Source organism: Hypanus sabinus, chromosome 22 (assembly GCF_030144855.1).
Source record: "Hypanus sabinus isolate sHypSab1 chromosome 22, sHypSab1.hap1, whole genome shotgun sequence".
Classification (NCBI taxonomy): domain Eukaryota; kingdom Metazoa; phylum Chordata; class Chondrichthyes; order Myliobatiformes; family Dasyatidae; genus Hypanus; species Hypanus sabinus.
Window position 1 is genome coordinate 63,396,954 of NC_082727.1, and position 24,483 is coordinate 63,421,436.

The following is a 24,483-nucleotide window of genomic DNA, read 5'->3' on the forward strand; positions in this document are numbered from 1 at the left end:
GAGAAGTAATTCTTTCCTTTCCCAGTGTTAATGGTGCAATTCCAAAAGGTGAGAAGTGATTGAAACTAAAAGGAAATCGAAACAAACCACTGAGCTTTAGTTTTAGTGAGGCATGAGAGACAAAGAATACTGAATCAGATACAATCTACTGGTTGGTTGTGTCTGCAGAGCAGCATCTGTGAGAGCAAATGGGTTTGTCAGTATTTTGGGTCAAAACTCTGTATCAGCATTCAAAAGCAAGCTTTGAAAACATACAAGCCTTCTTAACCAATTTGCAGTCAAACCTAGAGGGAATCAAAATGATCAACTGATAACTCACAAACACTTACCCTTCTCCTTCATCTTCTCCCATGGTCCACACCCCTTGCTGTCAGATTCCTTCTTCTCCAGCCCATTGCCTTTTCCACCTATCACCTTCCAGCTTCTTTCTTAATCAGTTGGTTGGCACAAGTTTTCAGAGCCTTACCAAGTACTCCATTGGGACCTTCTGCCCTGTGAGGGTTCACCCTCCTTAAAGACAACCTAACCTCAGCTTCTGAGAAAGAAATCACAGAGTCACCGGGTGCAGCAGGGATCTTCACAGCTGTAGTTGTGTTCTCCCTTTCAAAGCAGGCATAGAAGATGTTGAGTTCATCTGGTAGTGAAGCATCGCTGCCATTCATGCTATTGGGTTTTGCTTTGTAGGAAATAATTTCTTGCAAACCATGCCAGAGTTGTTTTGCATCTGATGTCGCCTCCAACCTTGTTAGAAATTGTCTCTTCACCCGGGACATAGCCCTCTGCAAGTCATACCTGTTTTTCTGGTACAGACCTGGGTTCTCAGACTTCAATGCCACTGATCTAGTCTTCATTAGACAACGTACCTCCTGGTTCATCCACGGCTTTTGGTTTCGGAATGAACAGCAAGTCTTTGTAGGCAAACACTCATCCACACAGGTTTTAGTGAAGTCGGTAATAACTGCAGCATACTTATCCAGATTCTAAGGTGAATCCCTGAGTACGGTCCAGACCACCAATTCAAAGCAGTCCTGTAGGTGCTCCTGTGTTTCCCTTGTCCATACCTTCTTGGTCCTCACTGCTGGTGCTGCAGTCTTCAGTTTCTGCCTATAATCAGGGAGAAGTACAGCCAGGTGATCAGACTTCCTGAAGTGAGGGCGTGGAACAGCCCGGTAGGCATTCTTGATAGTGGTGTAACAATGGTCCAGTGTTGTTTCCTCTGGTATTGCAAGTGATCTGTTGATGGTGCAAACACTCTCTTATTGGTGGTGCTCAAAGGTGGCACTATTTGTGGTATGAATTTTCCCTGGTAATAGTAAGACATAGGAGCAGAATTAGGCCATTCAGCCCATCGAGTCTATTTTGCAATTCCATCATGGCTGATTTATCATCCCTTTCAACCCGTAACCTCTGATGTCCTGACTAACCAAGAACCTATCAACCTCCACATTAAATATCCTCAGTGACTTGGTCTCCACAGCTGTCTGTAGCAATGAGTTCCGCTGATTCACTGCCATCTGGCTGAAGAAATTCCTCCTTGTCACTGTTTTAAATGGATGTTCCTCTATTCCGAAGCTGTGCCCCCTGGTCCCAGACCCACTCACTATAGGATGCATCCACTCTATCTAGACCTTCCAATATTCAATAGGGTTCAATGAGATTTCCCCCCCCATTCATCTGAACTCTGGCAAGTACAGGCTCAAAGACACCAAACACTCCTCATACATTAACCTGTTCATTCCCAGAATTATTCTCGTGAACCTCCTCTGGAATCTTGATGGTGCCGGCATATCCTTTCTTACAAGCAGGCCATGCCTGTCTCAATTTTTCTGCATTTGCTGAGGAGCTGTGAATAGGATTAAACATCACACAATGGTCTGTGAACATCCCTACATCTGACTGAATGGAGGAAAGAAGGTCATTGATGAAATAGCCAAAAATGATTGGACCTGAGTTATTGGCCATGTTACCTGGGATTATAATGACCAAGAAACACAAAAAACACACACATGTAAGTCGCTTTGCCTAGCGGTCTAATCTAGGGGGTGATAACCCCTTGCCCGGCCAAACTTAATAAATCTCGTTTGGGTGGTTGCTGTGCAATGTGTCCCCTGTGCCAAATCAGTACCCAGAAATAACAAACAGTACACAATATGCGGTTAAACGATTAAGGTTTATAACTCTTAGTTTGACTGTGTGGTTAGTAGAGAAACAAAATATAAAAGAAAAAGGCACCAATAATCTTATTAAACAGTCCATGCACAAATCATTGGAGCTCACTCAGCAAGATCTTGTATTTACCATTTGATCTCCATGTGTCGTCGACCCCGTACTTCCACCCGGAGTCCACCCGGTCGGGCAGCTCACTGTCTCACTCAAGTCACGTCTCCTCTCCTCATTCCCCTCGCGTCTTCTAGCAAAAGCCCGTGAAACCAACAGCTTTCAGACACGCAAGAAAGAATAACATTTCCCCCATTGGATAGTCACCTGTTATCTCTAGTTATAACCCAAACATTGCTGCTACAGAGAAACCATTACCTCAGCAGTTAACATTAGAGAAGCCGTTACATTAGCCTTAGCAGTTCACATTACAGCGAGGCCCTTACACTCTCCCCCCACCAAATTTAGTCATGTCCTTATGACATTGAGATAGTTCACCAACCCTTCCTGCAAACACAAAACCAAATCCAGGTGCAAAAAGCAGTGACACAGCTCCTCAAACAGTAGATATCACATCCTGATCCCCAGGCACTACATAGGCCACCCTATCTGGTGGTTTCTTAATTCTCTGAGACCTCGGTACCCCCTCACCTAAATCTTCAGGCTCAAACGCTATTGGGGATACTTTGGGTCTGCTTGCTGAAACCTCTCTGGATCTATCATTCATGCCCCCCTGCAACTTGGAGCCCCCGTCCCATGTTCAGGACCCATTTCCTCTCCTTCAGGGTCCTACTGTAACCCAGGTTGCTCACAGATAGCAACCCCACCTCCTAACGTGACTCAGTGGGAGAAGGGCCAGGAGTCTCTTCCTCAATAATGGGGAGTTAGAAAAAAGCAGCATGTGCCACACATCCAGCTCATCATCCTCTGAATCAGTATTCTTCTCCTTTTCCTCTGCCTTCACGGTGATGGCAAACTGACACATGGCCTTCACCCCCAGGGGCAGGATCGCTCTCCCACTCCTCGTCCCTGTCCAGTCCCTCATGCACCCATCGGGACAAAGCATCCACATCACCTTTCCAGCTCCCTGGCCGCTACTTTAAGACTGAAGCCCAACCCAGCCTCTCCCTCTTCAGAAGAAGACCCAACTCTGTGGTCCTTCCCCATGAGCCCTCGTGGTGACTGCACCAAGCTTCCTCAGTGCATCCCTCAGTGTGTACTCCTGCAGTCTGGAACATGCCAGTCAACAGCATTCCTCCAGGGACATCTTGATGTGCTGGCAAGCCAACAAGTTCTGGGCAGAGCATCAGAGCATCTTTCACCTAGTTGATGATCTGCCAGCAGCGCTGATGCCTGTCTGTGTATGTCCTTACGAATACCCCTTAGGTCAGAGAGAACTCTGTTATCCGGCTGCTCAGGATGAAAAATGACACAGGCCCTTGTATCTTTCTCCGTGCCCTCTTCCCAAGCCCAGAGTACACAAAGAGGCGTCCATCTATCTCCTCCCTATTACGGACATCCTGCAGGCAGCCTGAGTTGGAGGTGATGGTCCTAGTATGCAGGAAGGATATGACTGCGAGGGCCCTTCTCACTTCATAAGAAGTAGGAGCAGGAGTAGGCCATCCAGCCCATCGAGCCTACCCCGCCATTCAATAAAATCAGGACTGACCTTTCCATAAACTCAGCTCCATCTACCTGCCTTTTCCCCATAACCCTTAATTCCCCTACTGTGTAAAAATCTATCTAACTGTATCTTAAATTCATTTAGTGAAGAAGCCTCAACTGCTTCCCTGGGCAGAGAATTCCACAGATTCACCACTCTCTGGGAAAAACAGTTTCTCCTCACCTCTGTCCTAAATCTTCTCCCCTGAATCCTCTAGTTCTAGTCTCACCTACCAAGAAAAACAACTTTTCTACTTCTATCTTATCTATCCCTTTCAAAATTTTGTATGTTTTTAGAAGATCCCTTCTCATTCTTCTGAATTCCAGAGAGTATAGTCCCAGGCAACTTAATCTCTCCTCATAGGTTAAGCCATTCATCTCTGGAATCAACCTGGTGAACCTCCTCTGCACTGCCTCCAAAGCCAGTATATCCTTCCTCAAGTATGGAGACCAAGACTGCACACAGTACTCCAGGTGTGGCCTTACCAGTACCCTGTATAATTGCAGCATGACCTCCCTGCTCTTGAATTCAATCCCTCTAGCAATAAAGGCCAACATTCTGTTTGCCTTCTTAATAACCTATTGTACCTGCAAGCCAACTTTTTGCGATTCATGAACAAGTGCTCCCAAGTCCCTCTACACAACAGCATGCTGCAATCTTCCACCATTTAGATAATAATCTGCTCTTCTATTATTCCTTCCAAAGTGGATGATCTTGCATTTACCAATGCTATATTCCATCTGCCAGACCTTGGCCCACTCACTTAACCTATCTATATCCCTCTGCAGACTCTCCACATATTCTGTACGATTTGCTTTTCCACTCAGTTCAGTGTCATTAGCAAATTTTGCTAAGCTACACTCAGACCTTCTTCCAAATCATCAGTGTAAATGGTAAACAGCTGTGGGCCCAGCACCGACCCCTGCGGCACCCCACACACCACTGACTGCCAACTGGAGAAACACCCATTTATACCAACTCTCTGCCTTCTAATGGTTAACCAATCCACTATCCATGTCAATACACTTCCTCCGACTCCATGCATGCGTATCTTATTTATAAGTCTCTTGTGCGGCACCTTATCGAACGCCTTCTGGAAATCCAAATACACGACATCCACCTGTTCCCCTGTATCCACTACGCTCATTATGTCCTCAAAGAACTCCAGTAAGTTTGTCAAACAGGACCTGCCCTTTCTGAATCCATGCTGCGTCTGTCTAATGGAACCCCTCCTTTCTAAATGTTTCTTTATTTCTTCCTTAATGACAATGTCAATCATTTTCCCGACTACAGATGTTAAGCTAACTGGCCTATAGTTGCCCATCTTTTGCCTACATCCTTTTTAAAAAAGTGACGTGACATTTGCTGTCTTCCAATCTGCTGGGACTTGCCCAGAGTCTAGAGAGTTTTGATAAATGATTACCAATGCATCTACTATAACCTCTGCTAATTCCTTCAGCACCCTAGGATGCATCCCATCAGGACCAGGGGACAGGCCTTCTAGTTTGCTCATCACTATTCTTTAATGACAGTGATTTTACCAAAGTCCTTACCTCCCATTTCATCCATAACACCATTCTTTGGAATATTAGACATGTCCTCCACCATGAACACTGACACAAAATAGATGTTCAATGCCTCAGCCATTTCCTTATCATCCAATATCAATTTCCTCTTCTCGTCTTCCAAGGGACCTATGTTGACTTTAGCCACCCTCTTCCTCTTTATATATTTATAAAAACTTTTGTTATCTGTTTTTATATTTTGTGCTAATTTATTTTCATACTCTATCTTCCCTTTCCTTATTTCTTGTTTAATTGTTCTTCCACATATCCAAAACTGAAACAGGCATAACTTGATCCCCAGCTCATTTCCTTTCTCACAGTGCTACTATCCTCCTACATCAGATCCCTTCTTTAGCCCTTTAACTCTTCCACCTTTCACCTGCCAGCTTCTTACTGCATCCCACCCACCCCTTCACCTGGTCTCACCTATCACCTGCCAGCTTCTTACTGCATCCCACCCACCCCTTCACCTGGTCTCACCTATCACCTGCCAGCTTCTTACTGCATCCCACCCACCCCTTCACCCGGTCTCACCTATCACCTGCCAGCTTCTTACTGCATCCAACCCACCCCTTGACCTAGTTTCACCTTTCACCTGCCAGCTTCTTACTGCATCCAACCCACCCTTTGACCTAGTTCCACCTTTCACCTGCCAGCTTCTTACTGCATCCCACCCACCCCTTCACCCGGTCTCACCTATCACCTGCCAGCTTCTTACTGCATCCAACCCACCCCTTGACCTAGTTTCACCTTTCACCTGCCAGCTTCTTACTGCATCCCACCCACCCCTTCACCTGGTCTCACCTATCACCTGCCAGCTTCTTACTGCATCCAACCCACCCCTTGACCTAGTTCCACCTTTCACCTGCCAGCTTCTTACTGCATCCCACCCACCCCTTCACCTGGTCTCACCTATCACCTGCCAGCTTCTTACTGCATCCCACCCACCCCTTCACCCGGTCTCACCTATCACCTGCCAGCTTCTTACTGCATCCCACCCACCCCTTCACCCGGTCTCACCTATCACCTGCCAGCTTCTTACTGCATCCAACCCACCCCTTGACCTAGTTTCACCTTTCACCTGCCAGCTTCTTACTGCATCCAACCCACCCTTTGACCTAGTTCCACCTTTCACCTGCCAGCTTCTTACTGCATCCCACCCACCCCTTCACCCGGTCTCACCTATCACCTGCCAGCTTCTTACTGCATCCAACCCACCCCTTGACCTAGTTTCACCTTTCACCTGCCAGCTTCTTACTGCATCCCACCCACCCCTTCACCTGGTCTCACCTATCACCTGCCAGCTTCTTACTGCATCCAACCCACCCCTTGACCTAGTTTCACCTTTCACCTGCCAGCTTCTTACTGCATCCCACCCACCCCTTGACCTAGTTTCACCTTTCACCTGCCAGCTTCTTACTGCATCCAACCCACCCCTTGACCTAGTTCCACCTTTCACCTGCCAGCTTCTTACTGCATCCCACCCACCCCTTCACCCGGTCTCACCTATCACCTGCCAGCTTCTTACTGCATCCAACCCACCCCTTGACCTAGTTTCACCTTTCACCTGCCAGCTTCTTACTGCATCCCACCCACCCCTTCACCTGGTCTCACCTATCACCTGCCAGCTTCTTACTGCATCCAACCCACCCCTTGACCTAGTTTCACCTTTCACCTGCCAGCTTCTTACTGCATCCCACCCACCCCTTCACCCGGTCTCACCTATCACCTGCCAGCTTCTTACTGCATCCCACCCACCCCTTCACCTGGTCTCACCTATCACCTGCTAGCTTCTTACTGCATCCAACCCACCCCTTGACCTAGTTTCACCTATCACCTGCCAGCTTCTTACTGCATCCCACCCACCCCTTCACCTGGTCTCACCTATCACCTGCCAGCTTCTTACTGCATCCCACCCACCCCTTCACCTGGTCTCACCTATCACCTGCCAGCTTCTTACTGCATCCCACCCACCCCTTCACCTGGTCTCACCTATCACCTGCCAGCTTCTTACTGCATCCCACCCACCCCTTCACCTGGTCTCACCTATCACCTGCCAGCTTCTTACTGCATCCAACCCACCCCTTGACCTAGTTTCACCTATCACCTACCAGCTTCTTACTGCATCCAACCCACCCCTTGACCTAGTTTCACCTATCACCTGCCAGCTTCTTACTGCATCCCACCCACCCCTTCACCTGGTCTCACCTATCACCTGCCAGCTTCTTACTGCATCCAACCCACCCCTTGACCTAGTTTCACCTATCACCTGCCAGCTTGTATTCTTCCCCCTTTCCTTATCTTCATATTCTGGCATCTTCCCCCTTCTTTTCCAGACCTGATGAAGGGTCTTGGCCTGAAATATCAACAGTTCATTTCACATTATAGACCTGCCTGATCTGCTTTTTGTGTGAGTTGTTGAGTTCCCAAAGCCACATCTTTGACTCATTCATCCTGTCTGTTTATAACTGCCACAAGTAATTGCTACCATGACCACTCTGATCTGCTCCTGTCACACACATTCCCTCTGTTTTCCCATCCCTCTCCCACTCGACACTTTGAAACGCAGTTGTCTTCTCACTTTTATTTCCATAGATGCTTCCAGCATTTTGTGTGTGTTGCTCTGGATTTTCAGCTTCTGCAGAACCTCTTGTAATTTATTTATTGATTGATATACAGTGCAGAGTAGCCTTTTTGGCAATTTGAGCCACACTGCCCAGTAGTAACCCTAGCCTAATCACAGGACAATTTACATTGACCAATTTACCTCCCAACAGGTACGTCATTGGACTATGGGAGGAAACCCGTGTGGTCACAAGGAAAACAGGCAAGATCCTTCCAGCCAGCAGCGGGAACCAAACCCTGTTGTGTGTGCTGTAAAGCTTTCTGCTAACCACTACACTACTGTGCCACCTCTTGTGTTTGTGTCTTCACATTTTTTCAGTTCTCCTGCAGGGTTGCGGACCTGAAACATTTTTAGTTGTTTTTTTAATTGTGGTGACTGGTTGGCAGATAGTGCTTTGGACTTTCGTGTGACACGGCAAACCTTGTTGAACACAAATATAATTGCAGAAAGCTGGGTTCGGCCCGAAACGTCGACAGCGTTTCTCCCTATAGATGCTGCCTGGCCTGCTGTGTTCTACCAGCATTTTCTGTGTGTTGTTCATATGAATGCCTATTTTAGCCTCAAGGGGTGCTAACTGTCCCCTAATTGGGCCTCCTGCTAAGGCAATAAGCCAATGAACAACATAGTTAGCACTGACTGCTTGCAGTAATCATTTAAATGAGTCCATGTGTGTTAGCCTCATTAACTTATCTTGTCACAAAGCCCTGCTGTGTGCAAATTGTCTTCAATGGATTCTCGCATTATAAAGATGCAGGGGTCCAGCAGGAATTCCATGACCTACTAAACAGATAGTCAGAGGAAAGAGTGCAGAAGATCATTGCTTTACAGAAATGCAGGAAATCCATTCACAGTGGAAAGAGTACCGAATATCCTGCACCATGACAATTGCAAAATGGTTGGTGCTATCAAGACCACAAATGGTACAAACGCCCTAGGCCCACACTGCTAAGAGCCCAGAACAGAGTGAAGTTATCAAGGACAAGAGACCGTCAGTCACTGCTGGAGGGACTGCTTCCAAGGACTCTCAGCTAACTGTCTGTCCTTAAAGTAGACCCTTGTCTCTGTTTCACAGCAAATTAGTTGGTTTGGTCTTGACACCACACCTGACATAAAGGTATTGAAAAACAAGATAAACACTGATAAACAAGAGGTTGCTAAAATCCTAAAACTTAGTGTAGAGGAACATGAGTCACAGCTTCACATCTTATGCATCAGAGAAGAGGAGGACCTGCTTTTAGCCATCAGGAATTCCATAATCATGATGATCTCTAAAAAGGGGGGTTGTCCTGTTGTCTGCCACTGAAATTCCACTCTTTAGGAGTTTGCAAAACTTCAGCACAACATGTAAAACTTTGAAAAACTTCTATAGATATTGACTGACTGCATTACAGCCTAGAATGGAAACACCAATGCCCTTGAATGGAAAATCCTACAAAAAGTAATGGATACAGCCAGTCCATCACAGGTTAAGGCCTCTCCACTATTGAGAATATGGACATAAAATGCTGTGACAGGAAATCAGCATCCTTTATCAGGGACCCCTCCCCCCATCACACAGCTCATGCTCTCTTCATCAGGAAGAAGGTATAGGAACCTCAAGACCTGCACCACCAGGTTCAAGAACAGTTATTACCCCTCAACCATCAGGTGCTTGAACCAAAGAGGATAATATCACTCAACTTCACTTGTCCCCTCATTAAAAAGTTCCCACAACTTATGGACTCGTGTTCAAAGACTTTTTATCTCAGCTTCTTGATATTGTTTATTTATTTATTATTATTCTTCCTTTCTTTTCTTGCACACTGGTTGAACACCCAAGTTGGTGCAGTCTTTCATTGATTCTGTTATGGTTATTATTCTATGGATTTATTAAGTATGCCCACAAGAAAATGAATCTCAGGGTTGTATATGGTGACATATATGTACTTTGATATTAAACTTACTTTGAATTTTGCTCCATATTTAGACAAAGACTTTGATAAGATCTGGATCTCAGTGGCATTTAGCAAAAGCCATACTGCACAATGATGACCTGGTTATGATGACTAAAAAGCACTTGAAATCACTGTTGATGAGTCTTAGCCTGAAAAGTTTATTCCCCCTCTGCAGGTGCTGCCTGATTTGCTGAATTCCTCCAGCATATTCTGCACATTGCTCAAGATTCCCAGAATCTGTAGAAACTCTTGCATTTATGATAATGCTTCCCATCATTTTGCTAATGATTGCCAGTAGACTGATCAGATGTAATAGGTTGAATAGCATGTCTCCCGTCTTTTATGAACTGAACATATATTGGCAATTTTCCCCATTAATCTATTCTGCATCAAATTCGAATCCTTCACCTTCATTTTAAACCCTTTTATGTTCTTATGTGGGAAACTGGAAGATTGGGAAAACTTTAAAAAGCAACAAAATGCTACTAAACGAGCAATAAAGAAAGGGAAGATCAAGTGTTCAAGTTGCTTTTATTGCCATTTCATCCATAAACTGCTGGTACAGTACAGTATAAATGAAACAATGTTCCTCCAGGATCCTGGTGCTACATGAAACAACACAAAACTACACTAGACTATGTGAGACAGCACAAGGCTACACTAGACTATGGAAAACAATGTAAAAACTACACCAGACTACAGACCTACAGAGGACTACATAGTGCACAAAACAGTGCAGGGCAGTACAATAAATAATAAGCAGGACAATAGGCACAGAAGAGGACAGATAGATTATGAAAATAAGCTAACATGAAATATAACACGGATAGTAAAAGGTTTTATGATTATATAATGCAGAAAAGGGTGGCTAAAGTGAATATAGGTCCCTTGGAGGATGAGGGGGGATCTGATATTGGGTAATGAGGAAATGACTGAGGTTTTGAATGACTACTTTGTGTCAGTCTTCACAGTGGAGGACACATCTAACATGCCAAAGAGAGATGTTAAGGATACGATGGGAAGTGAGGATCTCAATACAATAGCTGCCACTAAAGAGGTAGTGCTGAGAAAACTTGTGGGCCTGAAGTGGTCCTGATGGAATACATCCCAGAGTACTGAAGAAATGGTAGAAGTTGTAGTAGAGGCTTTGGTGATGATTTACCAAAATTCTTTGGACTCTGGGCAGGTTCCAGCGGATTGGAAGATGGCAAATGTCACACCACTGTTCAAAAAAGGATGTAGGCAAAAGGTAGGTAACTATAGGCTAATTAGTTTAAAGTCTGTAGTTGCCAAAGTGCTTGAAGCTATCATAAAAGAAGAAATAGCGAGGCATCTGGAAAGAAATGGATCCATCAGACAGACGCAGCATGGATTCAGCAAAGGCAGGTCCTGCTTGACAAAATTACTGGAGTTCTTTGAGGATATAAGAAGCACTGTGGATACAGGGGAGCTGATGGACGTTATTTACTTGGATTTCCAGAAGGTGTACGATAAGGTGCCTCATAAAAGATTTATCCATAAGATAAGGATGAATAGAGTTGGGGGTGATGTATTAACATAAATAGAGGATTGGTTAACTAATAGAAAGCATAGAGTTGTGATACGTGGGTGTTACTCTGGCAATCGGTGAGCGATGTGTTACAGGGGTCAGTGCTGGGCCCACAACTGTTCATGATATACGTTAATGATCGGGAAGAGGGGACTGAGTGTAGTGTATCTAAGTTTGCTGATGATACTAAATTGAATAGAAAAGCCAACTATGCAGAAGATACAGAGAGTCTGCAGAGAGATATCGATAGGTTAAGTGAATGGGCAAATGTTTGGCAGATGGAGTATAATGTTGGTAAATGCAAGGTCATCCACTTTGGAAGAAAAATGGAAGAGTAGATTATTAAATGAATGGTAAAAGATTGCAGCATGCTGCTGAGCAGAGGGACTTGGGAGTGCTTGTGCATGAATCACAAAAGGTTGGTTTGCAGGTGCAGCAGGCTGTCAAGAAGGCAAATGGAATGTTGGCCTTCATTGCTAGAGGGATTGAATTTAAGAGCAAGGAGGTTATGCTGCAATTGTATAGGGTACTGATGAGGCTGCACCTGGAGTACTGCGTGCAGTTCTGGTCTCCTTACCTGAGGAAAGATATACTGACTTTGGAGGCAGTGAAGAAGAGATTCACCGGGTTGATTCCAGAGATAAGGGAGTTAGACTATGAGGAGTGATTGAGTTACCAGGGACTGTGCTCACTGGAATTCAGAAGAATGAGGGGAGATCTTATAGAAACATAAAATTATGAGAGGGATAGATAAGGTAGAAGCAGGAAAGTTGTTTCCACTGGTAGATGAGACTAGAACCACGGGATGTAGCCTCAACATTCGGGGGAGTAGATTTAGGATGGAGATGAGGAGGAACCGCTTTTCCCAGAGTGGTGAATCTGTGGAATTCTCTGCCCAGTGAAGCAGTGGAAGCTACCTCGGTAAATATATTTAAGACAAAGTTGAATAAATTTTTGCATAGTGGGGGAACTAAGGGTTATGGGGAAAAGGTAGGTAGGTGGAGATGAGTCCCTGGCCAGATCAGCCATGATCTTATTGAATGGTGGAGCAGGCTTGACAGGCCACATGGCCGACTCCTGCTCCTATTTCTTATGTTCTTGCTTCCTCTTTTTCTGTAATCTACTGCAGCTGCTTTACATTCATCTTACTCTAATTTCCTGTATATCTGGCCTTTACTTATCTACCATTAGAAATCGAACCAAGTCTCTCTCCAACCTAATCTCTCTCTTTCCGGTTGCTATTTTTTTAACCAATATCCATAAAGTTCTTTAACATCCATTAATGTAACTGATTATTATGGGGTATTGAAGCAATAAGAAATTGTAGCTTATTTGTTAAAGTTTGGATAAGATCAGAAGGCTGTCTCACCTCAGTAAACCCAAGCATGAAGATCTGAACTGACCTGCACTGAGTACTGAGAAAGGTTATCACTGTTAGAGGTTCTGGCCTTAAAGATTAAAGATTACATGTACACCAAAACATTGAAGCATACAGTGAAATGCAATACTTGATTCACATTAAATCAGCGAGGATTGTGCTAGGCAGTCCATAAGTGTTGCCAGCTATCCAGTACCAACATAGTGGTCTCACAACTCACTAAGCCTAACCCTACATCTTTAGACTGTGGGAGGAAACTGGAGCACCGGGAGAAAACCCACCCGATGGCAGGAACAATGTACAAACTCCTTTCAGGCAGCAGCAGGAAGTGAACCCCAAGCGGTGATTGCTGGAGCTGTAAAGTGATACTCCAACCGTGCCACCCATCTTTGGGTCATTAAACCAAGGTTTGACATCTTGGGTGGTTGTCAGAGATCTCGTGACAATTTTCCAAGTACACATTGTTATCCCTGACAAACTGTTTATCCCTCAATCAATATTTTTAAAGCAGATTATTTGGACACTGGTACTTGTGGGAGGCGATTGGTCATTTCTAGTTATGGGATCTCACTGAATTGTGTTTGATATTACAACAGTGACAATACTTTAAAAAAAACAATAATTGGCTGGAAAGCATTTTGAAATCTTTTGGAAGAAACTGAGAAATGCCACAGAAATACAAGTTTTTATATATGAAGTAGAGTTTTTCCATCAGGTGAAAACAGATATCATAAATTAATAATGGTTACATATTCAAGCTATAAATATTTGCTATTATTGCAGCTTGATAATATTTATTATAGCTAATGCAATATCAGACAGCCTGCAGCTGTGTAAATCACTTTATTATTTCCTAGATAAGCATTTTGAAACAAAACAAGAAATGTTTCTGAATTGAAAATTTTTATCGGGAACAGTTTATTGTACTCATAAAGCTGTGTGGCATTGGTTAAATTTTCTCCAGTAATTAATTTGTCATCTGCCCATTTCACACAGGTAAAAATAGTTACAGAGCAAACAAGAGCGGGGTGTATATATGCGAATGCACATTACATAGAACCTTCAACTGGCCGCTGTCTTTCAGCTGAGACATCCGCTAACGTAAGTGGAGTAAGATTCAATACATTATTTTCATTCACAATAATGTCGATAATGTTTCCTTGTAAATTTCCTTGCAGATGCTGTGGTTTATAATCGCAGTGGTTGCTTTGGGCAATGCAGTGAAAGGTAAGAACAGAATAATAGAAGTTGCTGACAATGGTCTTACTGCTATCAATTTTGTGTCCATCATGAAAACCAGATATTTCTTGAGCTTCTGCTCAAGAGCTGTGATAATTTCTTTGTTTATTCTGTTCACTGCAGTGTATTTGTGTACTTCAGATTTACATATTAGCTTTTCTGTGACAGACAGGAAGGCTCTACAATGGATAGTCCAAACTGTCCAACATATCACCAGCACCAGCCTACCCAGCATCAAGGACATACATACAGAAAGGTGCCAGAAAAGGGCCAGTAACATCATGAAGGATCCCACCCACCCTGCTCATGGACTGTTTGTCCAACTTCCATCAGGGAGGAGGCTATGTATCATCTAGGCCAGGACCACCAAACAGTTACTTCCTTCAAGTAGTAAGGTTGATCAACACCTCCACCCACTAAACCACTTCTCTACACTCCTGACCACTACTACTTTATCATTTCCTGTCAGTCATTTTATGTACAAACACTCCTGTGCCTAGTGTCACTTTATGGACAAACAATATATCTATATATCTGGAATAGCAATTATTTTGTTCTCCTTTACACTTACGTACAGGAAATGACATTAAACAATCTTGAATCTTGATTCTTGATGGATTTGTCATTTGTAGTATGTCAGCAAATGAGCAAAGTAATTACAATATAATATATAACAGTACTGTGCAAAAGTCTTTGGTGCATGTATATAGCTAGGGTGCCTAAAACCTTTGTACAGCACTGTCAATGTGGAGCAGGCAGCAAGATTGTAAATCTGTCAGGAGCAAAGGGTGTTGCGATCGGCGAGGGTGGGGTGCCGTGGGAGGGGTGACAGAGAAGGAGTGCCAGAGGCAGTGGGGGAGGGGGAATGGCATGGTGCAGACACACCCAGCCCTGAGACACCAGTCCATGTCATTTGATTCCAAACAATTGATTTATTGATCATTACAGAATATATTAAATTGTATAATATATATAATATTGTACTATATCAAGTCAAGTCACTTTTTATTGTCATTTCAACCATGACTGCTGGTACAGTACACAGTAAAAACAAGGCAATGTTTTTCAGGACCATGGTGTTACATGACACAGTACAAAAACTAGACTGAACTATGTAAAAAACAACACAGAAAAAAACTACACTAGACTACAGACCTGCCCAGGACTGCATAAAGCGCACAAAACAATGCAGGCATTGCAATAAATACAAACGTTTGTAATAAACAAGACAATAGGGCAGTAAGTTGGTGTCAGTCCAGGCTCTGGGTATTGAGGAGTCTGATAGCCTGCGGGAAGAAGCTGTTACATAGTCTGGTCGTGAGAGTCCGAATGCTTCTTTTCCCAGATGGCAGGAGGGAGAAGAGATTGTATGAGGAGTGTGTGGGGTCCTTCATAATGCTGTTTGCTTTGCGGATGCAGAGTGTAGTGTAAATATCCATATTGGTGGGAAGAAAGACCCCAATGATCTTTTCAGTTGACCTCACTATCCGTTGCAGGGTCTTGCGATCCGAGACAGTGCAGTTTCCGAACCAGGCAGTGATGCAGCTGCTCAGGATGCTCTGAGTACAACCCCTGTAGAATGTGGTGAGGATGGTGGGGGGGGGGGGGGGGGGGGTTGGGAGATGGACTTTCCTCAGCCTTCGCAGAAAGTAGAGATGCTGCTGGGCTTTCTTTGCTATGGAGCTGGTGTTGTGCGACCAGGTGAGATTCTCCGCCAGGTGAACACCAAGAAATTTGGTGCTCTTAACGATCTCTACCAAGGAGCTGTCGATGTTCAGTGGAGAGTGGTTGCTCTGAGCCCTCCTGAAGCCAACAACCATCTCTTTTGCTTTATTCACATTCGGAGACAGGCTGTTGGCTCTGCACCTCCTCTCTGTAAGCTGACTCGTCGTTCTTGCTGATGAGACCCACCACAGTCGTATCATCGGTGAACTTGATGATATGGTTCGAGCTGTGTGTTGCAGCACAGTCATGGGTCAGCAGAGTGAACAGCAAAGGACTGAGCACGCAACCCTGGGGGGCCCCCGTGCTCAGTGTGATGGTGTTGGAGATGCTGTCTCCGATCCCAACTGACTGAGGTCTCCCAGTCAGGAAGTCTGGGATCAAGTTGCAGGGGGAGGTGTTCAGGCCCAGTAGGCTCAGCTTTCCAATCAGTTTCGGAGGGATGATTGTGTTGAATGCTGAACTGAAGTCTATGAACTGCATTTAAACATACGCCTTTTTTGTCTATATGGGTTAGGGCCAGGTGGAGGGTGGTGGCAATGGTGTTGTCTGTTGAGCGGTTGAGATGGTACACAAACTGTAGGGTGTCCAGTGAGAGGGGCAGCAGGGTCTTGATATGCCTCGTGACGAGCCTCTCGAAACACTTCACGATGATGGATGTGAGTGCAATAGGACGGTAGTCATTTAGGCAGGACACTGAAAACTTCTTTGGCACGGGGATGATGGTGGCAGCCTTGAAGCACGTTGGAACGTTGGCGCTGCTCAAGGAGATGTTGAAGATGTCAGTGAGAACATCTGCTAGCTGGTCTGCACATTCTCTGAGTACTCTACCAGGAACTTTGTCTGGTCCAGCAGCCTTCTGTGGGTTGACCCTGCGCAGGGATCTTCTCACATCGGTCACGGTGAGACACAGTACCTGGTCATTTGTAGGAGGGGTGAACTTCCTCGCCGCCACGTCATTTTCTACCTCAAAATGAGCGTAGAAGTTATTCAGTGCATCTGGCAGGGAGGCATAATATATAGCAAAACAATTTCTGTCCAGTCATATTCATGTTACAAAGCACAGAGTTATTTATGTGAATTAATTTTATGGTCTCAATACTCCTATTGCCAAGTAAGAATCCAATCAAAGTTAAAAGGAGTTCAATAACTTTTTTGTGGGGAAGAAGTAAAAATTATAGAGTGGATCAAACCAGGTGGTCAAGTAGATGGCGGAAAAATTTTACTTGTTGCAAACTCAGTTTGCTGGTCAGATTGTGACAAGAATGAATAGAAGCCACATTTACACAGCACATGTTCTAAATTTAAAGATGGTAATTAGTAGTTTTGGTAATAATTTAGGCAGAAAGGGTACCCACTGCATACATGTACGAGCCCTACAACCAGTGGGGACATGAATGAACAATAAACCTGATCTAAGTCACAAGTCACAGATTTACTGAGCTGTACTTTTGGTATGTGTTGAAGGGTAAATTTCAGCCAAACCCCATTATTAGAGCCTTATTGCAGTTCCTCAGATTTATTATGCTCAGTGGTAGCTGGACATACAGTTTAATGTCTCAGCCTGAGATCTTCATGATGTGGTTAACTTTCTGAATCCATAATTCCCTACTACTAAAGCAAAACCACCAGCTCTGAGACCTGTGGCAAAGAGGAAAAAAAGATATTTCATTGACCACTTTTCATCAAAACACTTTTTCATTTGTCTATATTGATTTTCAATTTTGACAGATTACTTTCATCAATTCAATTCACTTTCAAGTTTGAACTCCTTCCCTCCCCCCCCACCCCACACCTTCTAATTCTGGCCTCTTTCCTCTCCTCTCCCGGTCCTCAAGAAGGGTCTCAGCTTGAAATATTGACTGTTTATTCATTTCTATTTATGTCACCTCTCCTGCAGAGTTCCTTCAGCATTTTCCATGTGTTGATCTGGATTTCTAGCATCTGTAGAATTTCTTGTGTTTATCCCTTTCTATTAACTGACTTAGTAATTTACACTCTCTGACCTAAATGAGGACAACATAAAAGTTGCTTCTTTTATATACTAGTTTATGAAATTTACTTTTAAAGTAACTCCTCTTTGCAGCTGATGAAATCTGCTTCAACAATTTGGGCTGCTTTACCGACGACGTTCCATGGGGTGGAACAAAGCAAAGACCTATTAAAAGACTACCCTGGTCTCCAGAGGATATTAATATACGTTTTTTGCTTTGGACAAGAAGCAATACAGCAGCTTATCAGGTACTGTTAAAGTTACTCTTTAAAATAGGCACCACGATATCCTAACAGTTAGGGCAACACTTTTGTAGCTCAGGTTGTCAGAGTTCGGAGTTTAATTCTGACATCATAACTAAGGAGTCTGTACATCCTCTCTGTGGAATGTATAGATATTCTCCGGGTGCTCCGGTTTCCTCCCACAGTCCAAAGATGTACCAGTTGGTAGGTTAATTGGTCATTGAAAATTGTCCTGTGATTAGGCGAGGGTTAAATTGGGGGATTGCTGGCTGGAACAGCTTGAAGGGCTGTTCCACGTTGCATCTCTAAAAAGAAATAAAATGTGGTTACCACATAATCACAATAAAGGAAGAAATTAAATGGGAACTTGACACTTCGAAAGAATAAAATGAAAGTTCGGAAAATATGCAGCAGATCAGTCAGATCTCGATGTCAAATTCAGCTCCAGAGTTCAAGACTATTCAAATTGAGGACATCCAGCACAGTACAGACTCTTTGTCCTGCAATGTTGTGCCAACAGTTTAACCTACTCCACGATCAATCTAAGCCTTCCCTCCCACACAGCCCTCCATTTGCCCCTCTTGTTAACTGGAAGACTGAATGATAAACTGGAATTAGGATTGTCAAGAGTAGAAAAGAGAAAGCTGATGTAATGGAAGGAAAGAGAATGAAGATGAATGGGGAAGGGGAGAGATTTAAAGAAAATACTGGCTGGGTGTGGTAGATATTTCTTCTTCTGTAGTCCCTCAGATTCGTGGATAACCTGTTTCCATTCTGATTTTGTGGGTTGGGAGGTGGCCAGTATCGGCACTGTGGACTTCTCACAGATGGGGTAGGAGGTGACTGATGGGAGAGCAGACTGGTATTTATTTATTATTGTCACATGTACCAAGATATGCTGGTGGGCCTCATACCCCAGTGAGATAGGACTTTGCCTCTCCTTGCATGCTAGGACAGCTTCAGTGGACTGGGCTGATGAGATCAACAGCAAGATCCAACGGCCAGGGTCGATTCTGCAAAGCTTTGAGGAGAGTGAGGGGCATGAAAAGGCACAGAAAAAGTCACGGTCATCCATGGCAACCAAAGAATATTCCAGTTGTGACAACTACTCATACCACTGAACTCAGGCTTCCGCGGTTGAGAAAATGGAACTGCCCCGGTACAATAGTCCACTTTAAAAACTCTCCTGCACAGGTTCTGTTGTGCAGTTCATCATCAGATATGATGGACAATCAATCACCAAGATACCGTGAGAAGCTGCATGCCAGTCAGATCCTGCCACACATAAGTATGCAGAGAAAGGAAATTGAATATTGTGCTTTCTCTGCACAGAAAGTGCAGCGCAGATAAAAAAAAAAAATCAAGTGTATCAGGTAGATTGAGAGGTTCAAAAGCTCAGCTCTTAGTGTGTGAGAGCTCCATTCAGGAGTCTGAATATATAATCTGCATCATGGGCACTGGCTTCCCCAGTACCCAGTACCCCTTCAAAAGGTGCTGCCTCAAATAGATCGCATCCATCATTCAGGACATGTCCTCTTCTCATTACTACCATCATGGAGTTGGTACAGGAGCCTGAAGACACACACACAATGATTCAGGAACAGCTTCTCCCCCACCATTATCAGATTACTGAATGGACAATGAACCCATGAACATCACCTCAAAATCTTCCCCTCTCTTTTTGCACTATGTATTTAACTTATTTTTATATATACTTATTGTAACTTATAGTTGTTACTACTATGTATTGCAATACACTGCTGCCACTAAACAACTGATTTCATTACAGTTGCTGGTGATTCTGATTTTGTTTTTCCCACATCCTCAGCATCTTTGCCCAGATTCTACCACCCTTACACAACAGAGGCAATTTACGTGCCAGTTAACCAATATCTGTTCACACATCTCTGCGACATGGAAAGAAACTGAAGGACAAAGAGGAAGCCCGTGTAGTCACAGGGAGTTTGTACAAAACCTCACGTTGACATTTTCCATCCAACACTCACAGGGTGTGAATGTGGTCTCTGGTAAACTTCAAAGCCTCATTGCGTGTTGAGAATAAGAAACAAATAGCCTACATTTATAATACATGTTAGGACATTGTTTTAAAGCTATTTTCAGAAACAGTTTTGTTATAAATGACATATGTCATGAAATATGTAGCTTTGTGATGTCAGTACAGTGCAAGGCATGAAAGGTTCCTACAAGTTCCAATAAAACAAAAGTAAATGCAAAAGAGGAAGAGTGAGGTAGTGGTCATGGGTTTATGCACCATTCAAAAATCTGATGGCAGAGGAGAAGATGCTGTTCCTAAACCATTGGGTGTACAGGCTCCTGTACATCCCCTCTGATGGTAGTAATGAGAAGAAGCTGGGTCCTGGATGGTGAGTGTGCTTGATAATGGAGGCATTGAAGGAGTTATTGATGGTGACAAGTCTTGTGCCCATGATAGAGCTGGCTGAGCCCCAAACAGGGGTAAAATCAATGACCATTTAATAAGATATTGTGTTTTGGTGAGTTATGAACCAGTGCCAGAGAATGAGGGCTTGAGGAGAACTGATGAAAAACTATGGATCTTTCAATTCAATTTGGAGAAACATTGGCTCTGAAAAGCCTTTGTTGGGGTTGGCAGGCTGAAGTGGTGTGACAGGAAGAGTAAATACTGTAGTGATCGGAATCCTGAAGCCTACCCTTACTCTTAATTCCTTGGCAAAGCGAAAAACCAATCTGACCACTGAAGAAGCTTTGTACATTTAAATATTATAATGAGGCAGTGACCCTTTGAATTCAAAACTATTCTAAAATTAACCTTTCCTGGCCTCCTTTCCTGGGAAACCTATTGGTAGGTGGAAAGCGAGAGCTGATGGTTGCAATTTGCATTGTTCCCCATTGCTACAATTGCCATTCCAACCACCCTTTCCATCTCACCTCCTCTGATATTGTACTGTTCTTCTTCAGAAAGCAATAATGATCTCCCACCACCACCCGCAGGGCCATATGGGATGCTGCCCTCTAATTCATTGTTGTTGCCCCTCCCCCTCCCCAAGAGCTCTAAATTACTAACCCTCCTGGTCTTGTTCCTTGTCTTCCATCCCACCAGCCTCCCAAAGTCACCTTTTTGTGTGTGCTGGTCAGTTCTGCTTCTGAATTTAGCAGGACTTGAAGTAAACCCCACCTTAAATTAGTGAATCCAACATCTCCACCTTACCAATGCACCTGGCTCTTGAGCTGTATCTCCAACAATGCAGACCCTTCAAAGCATTGATGTCATACAATTTCTTTAAATCCTCGAATAGGGCAAACCTGCAAATTCTGAGTCACAGTTAGGTTGACAGGTAGAACATTTGGATCTAAATTGAATGGGAAGAAACACTGAGCTGGATTTGACAAGGAAATTGAATTGTCACTCAGAAATCATTTATATTCATGCAAGTAATCCTAAAAGAGCAATGACATTTTATGAAGAGCACCAAGCAACAGGAGTTAGACATAACCTCCATTATCTAACTCTTACCCCCCCCCCACCCCTACCAACACCCCACCACACTTTCATTGCAAGTACTATTTCAATTAACTTTGTTCTCACATGAAGGTGTTCCATCTACTCATTGAAAGTTCTATTTCATTTTTACTTTACAACTCTTAAATATTTAATAACACAAGCACATCTACATTAAAGACCCCCATCACCCTGGACATGTCGTCTACCATCAAAGAGAAGGTACAGGAGCCTGAAGACACACACTCAGCTTTTCAGGAACAGCTTTTTCCCATTTGCAACCAGATTTCTGAATGGACATTGAACCCATGAACACTTTCTCACCACTTTTTCCTCTCTTTTTGAGGCATTGCTCTTTGAAGATGCTATGGAGGCTAGTGCCCATGATGGAACTAACTGAGTTCACAACTTTCTGCAGTCTCAAATTGACCCTATTGCTTTGGTAAAGAGATGTTAAAGTATAATTACACTGTAGTATGCTCTCTCCACAGGAAATTTCTCCAGATAATCCTTCAACAATTGAAAACTCGAACTTTGACCGAACCAAAAAAACTCGGTTTGTGGTTCATGGGTATATAGACAAGGGAGAAGAATCATGGCTGACTGACATGTGCAAGGTATAAACACAAAATGGAGCTAATTTCATATGTCAGATGTACTTACGTTAGAAATGGCTTTAGTGTTAATGTCAAGATGAATCATATTCAGCTTCTTAGTAAATATGTGTTTATTTTTCAGTGTGCAAACAATGCTGGCAAAACCAGCATGTAACACCTTTCCTTAGTTGCTGTCGGGAAGGCTGCAGAGAGCTGCCTTCTTGAATTATTGTCTAGTCCATTTGGTGAAGTTATTTCCACAGTGGCAATGGGCAGGAGGTTCCATGATTGAGACTCAAAGACCAATGATAGATTTTCAAGTCAATAGACAAGAGGTGCAGAAGTAGACCATTCAGCCCTTCGAGCCTGCACTGCCATTCGGAGATCATGGCTGATCATCTACTATCAATACCCGGTTCCTGCCTTATCCCCATATCCCTTGATTCCCCTATCTATAAGATACCTATCTAGCTCCTTCTTGAAAGCATCCAGAGAATTGGCCTCCACTGCCTTCCGAGGCAGTGCATTCCAGACCCCCACAACTCTCTGGGAGAAGAAGTTTTTCCTTAACTCTGTCCTAATGACCTACCCCTTATTCTCAAACCATGCCCTCTGATACTGGACTCTCTCAGCATCTGGAACATATTTCCTGCCTCTATCTTGTCCAATCCCTTAATAATCTTATATGTTGCAATCAGATCCCCTCTCAATCTCCCAAATTTCAACGTGTACAAGCCCAGTTTGTCTAACCTCTCTGCGTAAGACAGTCCGGACATCCCAGGAATTAACCTCGTGAATCTACGCTGTACTTCCTCTATAGCCAGGATGTCCTTCCTTAACCCTGGAGACCAAAACTGTACATAATACTCCAGGTGTGGTCTCACCAGGGCCCTGTACAAATGCAAAAGGATTTCCTTGCTCTTGTACTCAATTCCCTTTGTAATAAAGGCCAACATTCCATTAGCCTTCTTCACTGCCTGCTGCACTTGCTCATTCACCTTCAGTGACTGATGAACAAGGACTCCTAGATCTCTTTGTATTTCTCCCTTACCTAACTCTACACTGTTCAGATAATAATCTGCCTTCCTGTTCTTACTCCCAAAGTGGATAACCTCACACTTATTCACATTAAAGTCAGGATAGTGTCTGATTGGAAGAGAAATTGCAACTGGTGGTGGTCTCTTGCCCACTGCTCCTTACTTCATAATGATGGGACCATGTGGTTTGGTACCACTGCAGTGCCGCTGCAGTGTCCTGGGCGATTAACTGCAGTGCAGTTTGTATAGGACATATCCTACGTCCGCAGTGGACTGGAGAGAATGAATGTTTAACATAGTAAATATTTCTATGCTGGTACTTTCGTCTCTTCTGCTCATCTGCTCTTGGACAATCTTCCTAAAGATCCTCATTGCCTCTCACACCTATAAGCTACATATTTGTTTCTTATGGAGATCTTTTCCTCCTTTGGCCTCAGCTTTGTGACCTAAGCAACTTCAGACTGCCGTTGACTTTTCTCCTTCTGATGTTCTGTACCTCCATTGATCCTTTCTCTGATGTCACTCTGAATGTTTCCCCACCACACTGTCATGAACATTTCCTTCACCACTCATTGTCCTCCTATTTAACACCTCTAACTGACAAACATCTCCAGGTCATACTCTTGATAGGCTCCTTCCTTTTCTGACCCCAATTATGATCATCATAATGGTAATGATTCCTGATGAAGGGCCTCGACCCAAAACATCTTCTGTTTATTCCTTTCCTTTGATGCTGCCTGACTTGCTGAGTTCCACCAGCATTTTGTATGTCTTGCTGAAGATTTCCAGATTCTGTAGAATCTCTCGTGTTTACGATTGTCTTCCAACCTGTTTTCCCAAACTCAGCCTAATTATCATCTGCCCTACAGACTCTGAATGTCTCTATGACCATACCTTCCCTTCAAATTAATTCCACAGTGAAATCTTCATCTCACAACCTGCCAGCAATGTTCTTTAGTCATCCTCTGCAAGCCTCATTCAGTGCCGCTTTCCTCATCTCCACTTCTTTTCACTTACTCCATGATGCACATTTACAACAGATCAAAGAGGAAGGACTTGGTGTCCATTTCCTATACAAGTGCAGCCAAGGGCCTTCTACACAACAGACCACCACACCAAACAAGAGTAAAGCCTCCTTGATAATATCATCTTAACATGCATTTGCAGCTCAAATTGCATTTATCATTTTTGATCTTTTTCTAAGGCGATGTTTGAAGTGGAAGATGTGAATTGTATATGCATCGATTGGGTACGTGGTTCAAGAACCCTTTACGAACAAGCTT

At 43.7% G+C, this 24,483-nt stretch overlaps 1 protein-coding gene across 1 annotated transcript in view; it reads left to right on the plus strand.

Annotated features, from left to right (window-relative positions):
* The first annotated feature begins 10,208 nt into the window (after positions 1-10,208).
* Positions 10,209-24,483, plus strand: part of LOC132379719 (pancreatic lipase-related protein 2-like) — a 28,850-nt gene continuing 14,575 nt past the window's right edge. Inside the window, exons 1-4 of the mRNA XM_059948008.1 lie at positions 10,209-10,254; positions 17,920-18,074; positions 22,059-22,184; positions 24,405-24,483. The exon at positions 24,405-24,483 is cut by the window's right edge and continues 56 nt beyond it. Coding sequence (XP_059803991.1) covers positions 10,209-10,254; positions 17,920-18,074; positions 22,059-22,184; positions 24,405-24,483 — 406 coding nt within the window. The remainder of the gene's footprint in view (positions 10,255-17,919; positions 18,075-22,058; positions 22,185-24,404) is intronic.